The sequence below is a fragment of the Leptopilina boulardi genome, unplaced genomic scaffold (genome assembly GCF_019393585.1).
Source record: "Leptopilina boulardi isolate dan_hultmark-lab unplaced genomic scaffold, ZJU_Lbou_2.1 LbouV2_58, whole genome shotgun sequence".
NCBI classification, from domain to species: domain Eukaryota; kingdom Metazoa; phylum Arthropoda; class Insecta; order Hymenoptera; family Figitidae; genus Leptopilina; species Leptopilina boulardi.
This window is the reverse complement of record NW_026138003.1, coordinates 1515152-1525752: the sequence shown is the minus strand read 5'-3', so window position 1 is coordinate 1525752 and position 10601 is coordinate 1515152. Positions and strand designations below refer to the sequence as shown.

The window sequence follows — 10601 nt, the reverse complement described above, 5'->3', positions numbered from 1 at the left end:
AACTGTAAAAAGTTTTATTAATATCTCTCTGTTATATATGTCACAATTAAATTTCAAAGATCATGAAAATGCGTATTCTCATAAGACACCATGTAAAATGTGAAAAAATAAAATTGCTTATAACTTTTGTCAGAGTCAACCTCGACCTCAAAAAATTTAACTACATTTTTTTCAAACTAATATCTATAAGTGTGCTAACTTTCATTAAAAACTCTCTGTGAATTCTAAAGTCGGGGGTTCTTCCTTAATAAATTTTTAGTTATGATAACTAAAAATCTATTAATGCGCTATTATGTATATTCGAAAAGATGATATTATTTTTAATTAAATTAATTCATAAAAAATAAACATTTGTGAAGCATTTTTTTTTGCGGATTTATCTAAGTTCAAATGCCAGTCATGTTAATATATGTTAATACTTTTCATTCTTGTTTTTCTAAAATTAATAAGAACACATGAGAAATTGTTTCTTTTCAGAAAAATTCAAATATTCACAATATCTAGCAAAAAAAGTCGATTTTTTTCTTAAAATGGAAAATGCATTTGGAAAGGGATTATATTAATTGGGAATTAGAGGCGTGAGCGGTAGTAAATGTTGGCACCACCTGCTACTACGGATACTTTAGTTGTAAGGGGATTGATTTATTGTACCCTTGGGGATCGAAACACCCTTTATTCGTTCATGGAATATCTCTTCTTATTGTCCTGTTGATAGTATGACCAGCGTTTTCGAATCACAGTTACACATCCCTATATACTCGAATCGAATCTAATGCATTTTTAAAATGGTTTATCTAAAATTTTCAACAATTGTCAGCAATATTTATTCATATATGTACTTGAGACAACAAAAATAAAATTTTCACCTCAACATTAGTCGTAAAAAAATAGTTATAAACAAAAAAAAATAGTGTACATATTTTATAATATATATATATATACATATATGCGACCTAAAAAATACAACGTTTATTATCCAACAATTGAAAATAAAAAAAATATTTTTCACACAAAAAAATTGTTGATCGAGAAACATTGCAAAATAATTTTTTAGACAGAAAATTATAATTGCATAGAAAAATATTGTTTCTTCTAAATTGCTGATCAGATAAACATTGTGAACTTCACCAACGTAAAATATAAATATAGGGTAACGGGTACGCAGTGACCCAAATAGCACGGTTTGCAGTGCAAGGTTTGAATGTTTGTAAGGTAAGTTTGCAGCAAACTTGTGGCAAATATTGAAATGTCCTCCCTTGGCAAGTTTGCAGCAAAAACTTTCTGCAAACATGCTAAGCAAAATTGTCGAAAAGTTTCAAAAACAATTTGTAGCAAAATTGCGCTGAATATTTTTAGAAATTTAAAAATGGAAGTTTTAGTAAAATAAATATTTAATAGTTTTATGGAAAATTATTTTGTCAATTTCTTTTGAATTTAAATAATTAAATCACAGGATAGAAAATGAGAAATAACGAAACAATTATTTGAAAGAAAATTTTTTTAATTTATTCTCAGTGACTTTATACCTTATTTATAAGTTTTTCGTTCTTTTCTTATTTAACTTTATTTTTATGTTTTCAAGCCAGTAACATCGCAAATAATTGTGCTAAAATTTTAAAATGTTCTGTAAAAAATTTCTCCATGTGTACATTATCATTGAAATAAAGATCTTCTTTTAATAACTTGTTTCGCTATTTCTCTTTTCAACTTTAAATGAGATTTTATCGGGATTTATTAAAGATTTAGTTATAAAATAAATGTCAAATAAAAAATTTGCGTTAAAATTTTTAGTACATAAGTTTAAAATTAAAAAACACTTTGATAAAAGTTTGTAATATTAATTTAAAAATGTATGAAAACAGTGAACGACATCCTTTAATAAAATAAAAAATATTTAAACTACTATTTAAGTAACATGGTATTTATTAATATTATCACAAATTTTATTATTCAGATTTAATGTACAAAAAAAGTTGCTTTTAAAATATAATTATTTAACAATTTCTTCATATTTATAAAATTTGTCATCAATAAAGCACATTTTTTGAGGTTAGTTTTCTAGGAAGTAAAATATTGAGGAAAATACTTCATGAGAAAATATAAACAAATAAAATTATGTGTAAACTGTATCAAGTTTCTAAATATTGTATATTAATTTACTAGTGATATTTAATTCAATATTATTATTTCTATAGTTATTATCGTTTTTAATAGCAGGTGTCGTTCACTGACGATGCTGAAGTACGCAACGCGCGTTTATGGACCATGGTCAACGATTAGAAATCAAATTTTCTTTAACACGGAAAATTATAAAATTGTTTATCTAAAAAAATATTTTTTTATAATTTATTAATTAATAAAAACTACAAGAAATATTTTTTAGGCAAAAATTTGTAGAATTTTTCATTGTAAAAAATTATTTCTTTAAAAATCATTTATCGTTACGTATTTCAGCTTCGTGTTCACTGTACGTTTTACCCTAAATATGTATAAATATAAATAAATTCATTGTGGCGACTAAAACTTTGAAAAAATCCGATTTTTAGATAACATATTTTTTAAAAATATTTTTTAAAAATTCAAGTAAAACAACAATTGCATGTATGTAATTATTATTTATAAAAATATAATAATATATCTAACCTTATATCCAGGAACTCACGTTGACTTCGTCTAAACAGGATAACGAATTGCAACTGATTTAATTGTCATCGGGATTTTACGATCTTTGGTTTAAGGTACCATTTGTACATTAATGTAAATAAACAGCTCGAGTTGCAGGTATAAAGATAATTATTAATTAGCTTCGCTAATACCCGGTTTTCTTGATCAGCGATTACCCTGCAATAAATTTAACCCCTTCGTGCCCAGGCAAAACTGAGCATATAAAAAAACGAAACTAAAGTGGTTCCTATAGTTTTTGGGGTCGCTGATTACGAATCTGGTGTTAGTTTTTGAAAATTCAAAATGGCGGATTCAATATGGCGGACGAAAAATCAAAATTGTTCGGATTCGCTTAAAAATGGCCACTCGGGGGTTTTCGGGGTCGCTGATTACGAATCCGATACTAGTTTTTCAAAATTCAAAATGGCGGATCCAATATGGGGGACGAAAAATCAAAATTGTTCGGATTCGCTTGAAAATGGTCACTGAGGGTTTTCGGGGTCGCTGATTACGAATTTGATATTAGTTTCTCAAAATTCAAAATGGCGGATGAAAAATCAAAATTGTTTGGATTCGCATGAAAATGGTTACTCAGGGGTTTTCGGGGTCGCTGATTACGAATCCGATATTAGTTTTTCAAAATGACGGATGCAATGTGATGGACGTATTTTTAAAATTTATTAACAAAAAAAATCCAACGCACTTCTTGCGGAACCTCAAGGGTTGTGTGGAAGGCCGTTACAGACATAAAAAAATAAACTTCTATTGCTGTTATACTTTTAACTTATTTTAATTTGTTTAATTTAAATTAGTTTCAATCGATTGTTAACAATTATTAAAAATTGATCTGCAACATTGGATTTAAGACTCAATTTTTTGAAAACTAATACCAAATTCGTAATCAGCGACCCCGAAAACCCCCCAGTGACCATTTTCAAACGAATCCGAACAATTTTGATTTTTCGTCCGCCATATTGGATCCGCCATTTTGAATTTTGAAAAACTAGTATCGGATTCGTAATCAGCGACCCCGAAAACCCCCGAGTGACAATTTTCAAGCAAATCCGAACAATTTTAATTTTTTCGTCCGCCATATTGGATCCGCCATTTTGAATTTTCAAAAACTAACACCGGATTCGTATTCAGCGACCCCAAAAACCCCCGAGTACCAAGTTTCATGCGAATCTAAAATGTTTTAAAAATTCGTCATTTTTCATAATTATTTATATTTTTTTCTGAACAATATAAATTTTTAAACAAAATGTGAGTTCCATTTTTTGAAAGCTCTATCCTTCCTGAAAATAATGCACCAAGTTTGAATAAAAAATATTTAATCTGTTTAGAGTTCTGGAGGTTTTTGTAGGTGGGACATATATGTCCCATGGGCACGAAAGGGTTATATAAAAATTTTTGTATTAACATTGTAAACATTTTTGTGTTTATTTCATGAACACTTCACTTCCTTATTCAGATATTATCTATTTTTAAAGTATATTAGAGTTTAAATAAAAACTGAAGTCTAAAATTCTTAATAATTTCACTTTTTAAAAAAGTCCATAACTTTTTAAACTTACATTAAAATCAAATACCAAAATTTAATTTTTTTTCAAAATTTCCTATTTTTATAATTTTAATAACGTTCTTTCTAGAAATGAAAAAAGCGAAAAAATATAGTTAGATTTTATGGGATTCGAAATATTTATTTATATTTATTTATATATTTTTATTTATATTTATTTATTTATTTATTTACACTCAGAAAATGTCATTTTGTAAAAATGTTATTTTTGAATTCCTGATGTCAGAAAACAGAAAAATATGTGACAAACTAGAATTTGAAAAATATTATTTAAAATAATAAAATATTAATATTTAAAAGATTAAAAACAATAATAAAATGCTGGTAGCTTAATAAAGTCAAGGTTCTCTATATAATTGTTTTTATAACACGAAAACTTGTGTTGAGGGAGTAACATATTTTGAAGGGGTGTAATGTTGTAACATACGGGGTGGATTAGAAACAGAAATTATAGAAAAGTAAACAACCACCTCGAAATCCTTCTAATCCTTAAACGTCGTTTATCATATTTTAGTATGTCAAAGTCAAATATATCATAATTCATTTTTCCAGTTAAATAGGACGTATGCTTTAATTACTGTGATTTTTTTAAAATAATTAAATTGAATAAAATAATTGTCTAAAGTATAAAATTTGTTTAATTACAAAATTATTTAAATTTCAAATTTTTTCTTCAAAACTAATATTTAAAAAATTTTTTTGTGTTTTTAATAGACAATTATTTTTTTAAATTATATAGGTAGCCATACAAAGCTGAAGTACGCAACGTTTATGATAAACGATTTTTAAAGAAATAATTTTTTAAAATGAAAAATTTTATAATTTTTTGACTAAAAAATATTTCTTGTAGTTTTCATTAATCAACAAATTATAAAAAAATATTTTTTATACAAAAAAATATAGAATTTTTCATTTTCAAAAATTATTTCTTTAAAAATCGTTTATCATAAACGTTGCGTACTTCAGCTTCGTGGTAGCCATTTATTAAATCGAAAACTCTTTATTAAAGAGAAATATATTAAAGTACCTATTCCTTTTGTCATATTTCCATTAAAACAAAGAATAACATTTTTTTAAATTTATACCTATATAAACTTTGGTATTGAAATTTAATCAATTTGGACTAAATAATTGGTAACATTTTATTCCAAATTGATTAAATTTTAAGATCAACGGCCTTTAATACCAAATTTAATAAAAAAAAATTAATTTGAAGAGGAATATTTTAGTTCTGAGTTGAATAAACTTTTTAATTAATTTTTAGTTCAATATAATGTTTATTCAAATATTTTTGAACGCGTAAGTGACAATGTTCATGATTTTAAAATCCCCGTTATTTTCTATTTTTTTCATTAAATTTTCTATATTTTCCAGGCATATTTAGTGAAAAACAATTTAAAATTAAACTGATATTGCTTTGTAGAAAACAAAAAAAAAAAAAAAGTTATAAAAAATTCTTTCATTTAATTTGTATGCGTAGAAGTGTTAAAATGGAGTACACTTCAATTCTTTGATTCATTAAGAGTCAAAGAAAATGTAACGGTTATTGGAAATTTTATTGGTATTGAATTTCTAAGTGACAAAGTAATTAGTGTAGATTTCTGTTTTTCAATTTGAATGTTCAGAAATCATTGAATTGAACGCTTATTTAAAATTTAATTGATATTGCTTTGAAGAAAATAAAAAAAAGATGTAAAAAATTCTTCCATTTAATTTGTATGGGTAGAAGTGTTAACATGGAGTACACTTCAATTCTTTGATTCATTAAGAGTCAAAGAAAATGTAACATACAATAGTAATTTAAGGGAACATATCCAGTCACCATTTTCAAAAAAATCTCGACTTTTTCCTTTTTTTATTAAAGTACAACTTTTTAGAAATATTTTCCCTAAGTTTCGAATCAATTTGAAGAAAATTTATAATGTTATAATAAATATTAACTTTTAACGTAAATATACCATTAGTAGCGGCGCTACGTGTCTCTAGCGCTAGCACGCAAACAAAACTTGTTCCTAACAAAAAGATCTACATTTGTAAAACCAAAAATTTTTGGGTTTACTTATTTTGTTTATTGTTTCCTGTTTTTTTACCAACCCCACATAACCTTGGCATGCGGAAGCCAAGGTATCTGTATACAGATTTCCCAAAAGTCCCCAAGCAAAAAAAAAAAAAAAAAAAATTGTATTGCACAATTATTTGAATAAATATTATTGAATTGACATTATATTGCACAAAAAATTGAATTGAAAATTCTTTTTTGTGAATTTTCGGTGAATTTCAACATTAATATAAATATAAAAATAAAGAATGAATTTTTTTGTTTTCTAATAATTAATTTTTAAATTATTATGTTGCGCTAAACACAATTCCAATCTTTAAACAACGTTTAATGATATTTCAAATCCTATTGTAACATTAAATTTAAAAAATGCAACGTTTTTTATAGTTTTGTATAATAAAGAATCAATACAATATAAACTATATTTATTTATATAAAAAAACATTTTAACTATTTTTTACAAAAATCATTATAGTCAAACAATTGTACAAAATTCATTAATAATTCTTATTTTGCAAAAGTAACAGCGTTTAAGAAACTGAATTCTTATTTCCGTACTTTAAACGATTTTTAAATTTCTTAGGATTAGTACCAAATGCTCTTAATCGATCTGCACTTAATTCATTTAATGGATTTTCTGTAGATTCTAGTTTGGCCAACGTATTTTTTAATTTTAAGTATTTTTGTTTCTTTTCTAATTTTTTTCTTCTGTTTTCTTTCTTTCTCATTATTTTTTCATATTTTTCAGATTTATTGTCATCCTTATTATTGTTTGTCATTTCCTCTTTTACCTCATTAATTGAAACATTATTTTGAATCTTTTTCTTTTTATCATTTACTGTCTGTTTTGTATTGTCTTTATCATCGTTTGCTTCAGTAATTCCACTTTGTGTACTATCATTTAAATTTGTATTATTTTTAATTTTCTTCTTTTTAGGTTGACGTTCATCATTATTCATTTTACTCTTCGACTCAACAATTGTATTCAATTTTGAATCATTTAAATTTTCTTGTTGATTTCCTTTCTTCTTTTTCTTACTAGGAACATTTTCTATTTTCTTAATCACTGTATCATGTATATTATTCAATTTGCTTTGATTTTTATTTATCTTCATTTTCTTGAAAAGGATATCTTCATTTTTTTCTTTGAAAACATCGCTATGTTTACGTTTTTCAGATTTTGATAATAATGTCTCTGAAACTTGAAGATTATTTTGTTTATTTGATGTCGAAGGCTCTGGAGAATTTGAAATTCCATTTTCAGGCGCCTTTCCTTTTTTCTTTTTCCTTCTTTTCTTTTTAGTTTGCTCTGTTGGAATCGTAGATTCCTGCTCTTCAGTTTCTTCTTCAGGACTAAAAAAAAAAATTGAAATTAATAAACATTTAAATAATCATTTTATCACTCGATTGTCTTTAATAATAAAATATGAATATAGCAATCGAGTTCAGAAAAATAAAAAGAAAAAAACACAATCGTTGTATTCATAATTCATTATTCACAATTATTGTTAACATAATTTATAAATATATAAAACTTTATTAACCTGTACACGCTTTTTAATATCTTCTTCTTAAGAGTTTCATTTCTGGCCTTTTGTTGAAATTTAAATATCTCATTCTTTTCACTTTCTTCTGATTTAAATTCAAGAGCTTTTTTCAAAGAACACCACTTATTTAGTTCTTTATCGTCGGCGAATAAAATCTATAATTGAACATTTTTAATTTAAAAATAAATTTTCAAAATCTAAATTTCAGTTTTTCTTTTTAATGAAAAATATAAAAACTATATTTACCTCTTCTACCGTTAGACCATAATCATTTGGAATTGATTTTCTAAGCTTAAATCGACAAGGAATATCGCCAATCATATCTTCATAGTCCAAAGCATAATAGCGATCAATGTACTCTTGATATGTTGAATGAATTTCAGGATCAAATTTCGGTTTTTCTTTAGGAAGTTCAATGTTTTTATTTCGTCCCTTTTTCTTCTTTTTCGAGTCCTCTCGTTTTGATTTATTATCTACTGATGGATCATAATCAGCATCCATCTGAATAAAAGGCAGTTGAATATTTAATTTAAAATTTATTTGAAAAAAAAATTAATTTTCCTGACAAAAATCAAAGAAAACTAAAGAAATTAACTTACGTTAAAATTATCATCTTCACAATTAGGTTCTTCATTGTAATAATCGTTTCCATCATCCACATAATTATTAAAATCATTTATTTCTTCGTCAATTTCAGGAAATTGTGGCTTTATATCATTTTCGGGTACAGTGTAAAAATCATCGTTAAACATTTTTCCCATTTTTTGATCATATTCATTTGGATCAAAATCACCTTCCAAGTCTTCAATTTTTATACCGAAATCATCATTCCCAGTGATTTCCTTCAACTTCTCTAATTTTTCCTCAATTTCCTTTCGTTTTAAAGCTTTCAACTCTTTAAGTTCTTCTTTTTTTCGAAGTTTGTCATCATCTTTTCGTTTTTTTAATTCGGCACGTTTTTCCGATCTACGCGTATCTTTTTTCCTCAATGAATTTTCCAATGTTCGAGGATATCTTTTAATAAACTCTTGATCGGGTTCTTCAAATCGAAAATTATATTTATATTCAAATTCTTCTTGACGTTCAATATTTTGTTCGTCTTCTGATAAATTTTCATCACTATCGTGTATCATATGATCGTAGTCACGATCAAAATCTGATGCATTTTTATCCATATACTTTTTATCTAAAATATAATCGCGCAAGAATTTTTCACCTGGATCTAAATTTGGATTTGCCCAAAAATCTCGAATTGGTTTTAAAACTTCGTCTTGGGGATCAATGTTAACTTCTTGTCCTTTAAGCCATTTTTTCCTAGTTTCTTCCTGTAAAATAAAAAAAAGAATTAATCCATTTCTAATTTACAAACGTTTACAAATATTTAATTGACAGGGTGTCTAACAAAGATTGAGAAAAAAATTCCCTGACTCCTCCCTGAAATTTTTTGATTTTTCCCTGACTTTTTAATAACCTTATTTCTGTTTTTTTTTGACAAAAATATGGTTACTGACATATTTAACAATAAATTAATTTCTAATGGTAGTAACAAATGGTAATAAAAACCATTCAAGTTTTTTTAGATTTAAAAATTTTTAAATTCACAAAAAATTATAATTTTTGTAGAAATTTACAGAAATTTCCCTGACTTTGAATTAAATTTTCTGAAATTCCCTGACTTTTTCCTGACCGTTAGACACCCTGATTGATAAATGAAATACTTTTCGAATTTGTTCTTCAGACTTTTCTTTCACAACTAGTAAATTTTCATCTTCTTCATCATCTTCTACAGCAGCTTTGAAACTATTTTTTATTTCATTTTGCTCTTCAACATATGTGAGACCATTTTTACTTTGTTCTTTAGGTCCAGTTTCATCTTCACTATCACTATATTTACCTCCTCTTTCAAGAATAATTTTACGCTCAAAATCTCTTAATGTTACAGCTTTTTCTTTCTTTAATTTCTTTTTCTTATTTTCTTTACCTTCCTCAAGATTTTTAGTGTCATTAAAAAACGATACTTTCTCATCGTGAATTTTTGGATCTTCACTTTTTAAATAAGCCAGTACTTTAAAGAAATCGTCTTCAAATTTTTCTGACACCTCCTGAAAATTGAATTAAAATATATATAATAGAAGATAAGATTAATTTTAAGTATTTTAAATTGAATGTATAACTCACGACTTCATCATCGTCCTCTGATGTATCGCTTGAGGAATTATCACTCAAATTATCCAGGTTGCATGATTCTTCACCATAACGTTGTTTTACTATTAAAAATTACAAAAATTTTATACTAGGAAAAGTTAAACGAATAGCATCCATTGAATGAAGGTTATGTTTCTCACAAAAATACACACACAGAAAGTTACTACATAAACTAATTTATATTATAAAAATAAATTAAATACTTATTAAAATAAAGGAATAATTTATATAACATAACTATATTAAACACTAGCGTATATTAAATCATAAAAATTAAAATTTAACATTTGTAAATACTTACATTTGTGTAATTCTTCTTTCTGTCGCCACTTATTGTAATTCTTTGCATATTCATTATTTACTTTAAATTCTGGATTCGAATCAGAATTTTCATCATCGGATGAAGAAAGCATTCTTATTTTTTAAATAAAATGCATATATGACAATTGGAAAAATAAAAACACGACACAAACCAGCAAACACGTTTAGTTACGGAACCTAACCTCAAATATTCTAAACTCCACGCGACCACGCAGGTCTACGAAAA

General features: G+C 25.8%; 1 protein-coding gene across 1 annotated transcript; it reads right to left on the bottom strand.

The window, feature by feature from the left end:
- Positions 1-6710: 6710 nt before the first annotated feature.
- LOC127290223 (protein KRI1 homolog) lies at positions 6711-10589 on the bottom strand. The gene is made up of 7 exons (XM_051318678.1): positions 10356-10589; positions 10028-10116; positions 9568-9951; positions 8449-9174; positions 8096-8350; positions 7847-8004; positions 6711-7655 (listed from the first exon to the last, which is right to left on the bottom strand). The coding sequence occupies exons 1-7, from the start codon at positions 10465-10467 to the stop codon at positions 6833-6835; spliced, it is 2547 nt and encodes an 848-aa protein (XP_051174635.1). The 5' UTR covers positions 10468-10589; the 3' UTR covers positions 6711-6832.
- Between the last annotated feature and the right edge of the window lie 12 nt (positions 10590-10601).

Excerpts from the sequence above, each read along its gene's own strand:
- LOC127290223 (XM_051318678.1), bottom strand. The coding sequence starts at position 10,467 with ATGCTTTCTTCATCCGATGATGAAAATTCTGATTCGAATCCAGAATTT. Across the intron at positions 9,175-9,567 it reads CTGAAGAACAAATTCGAAAA|GAAGAAACTAGGAAAAAATG; the intron begins GTATTTCATTTA and ends TTTATTTTACAG. Across the intron at positions 8,005-8,095 it reads ATGGTCTAACGGTAGAAGAG|ATTTTATTCGCCGACGATAA; the intron begins GTAAATATAGTT and ends GTTCAATTATAG.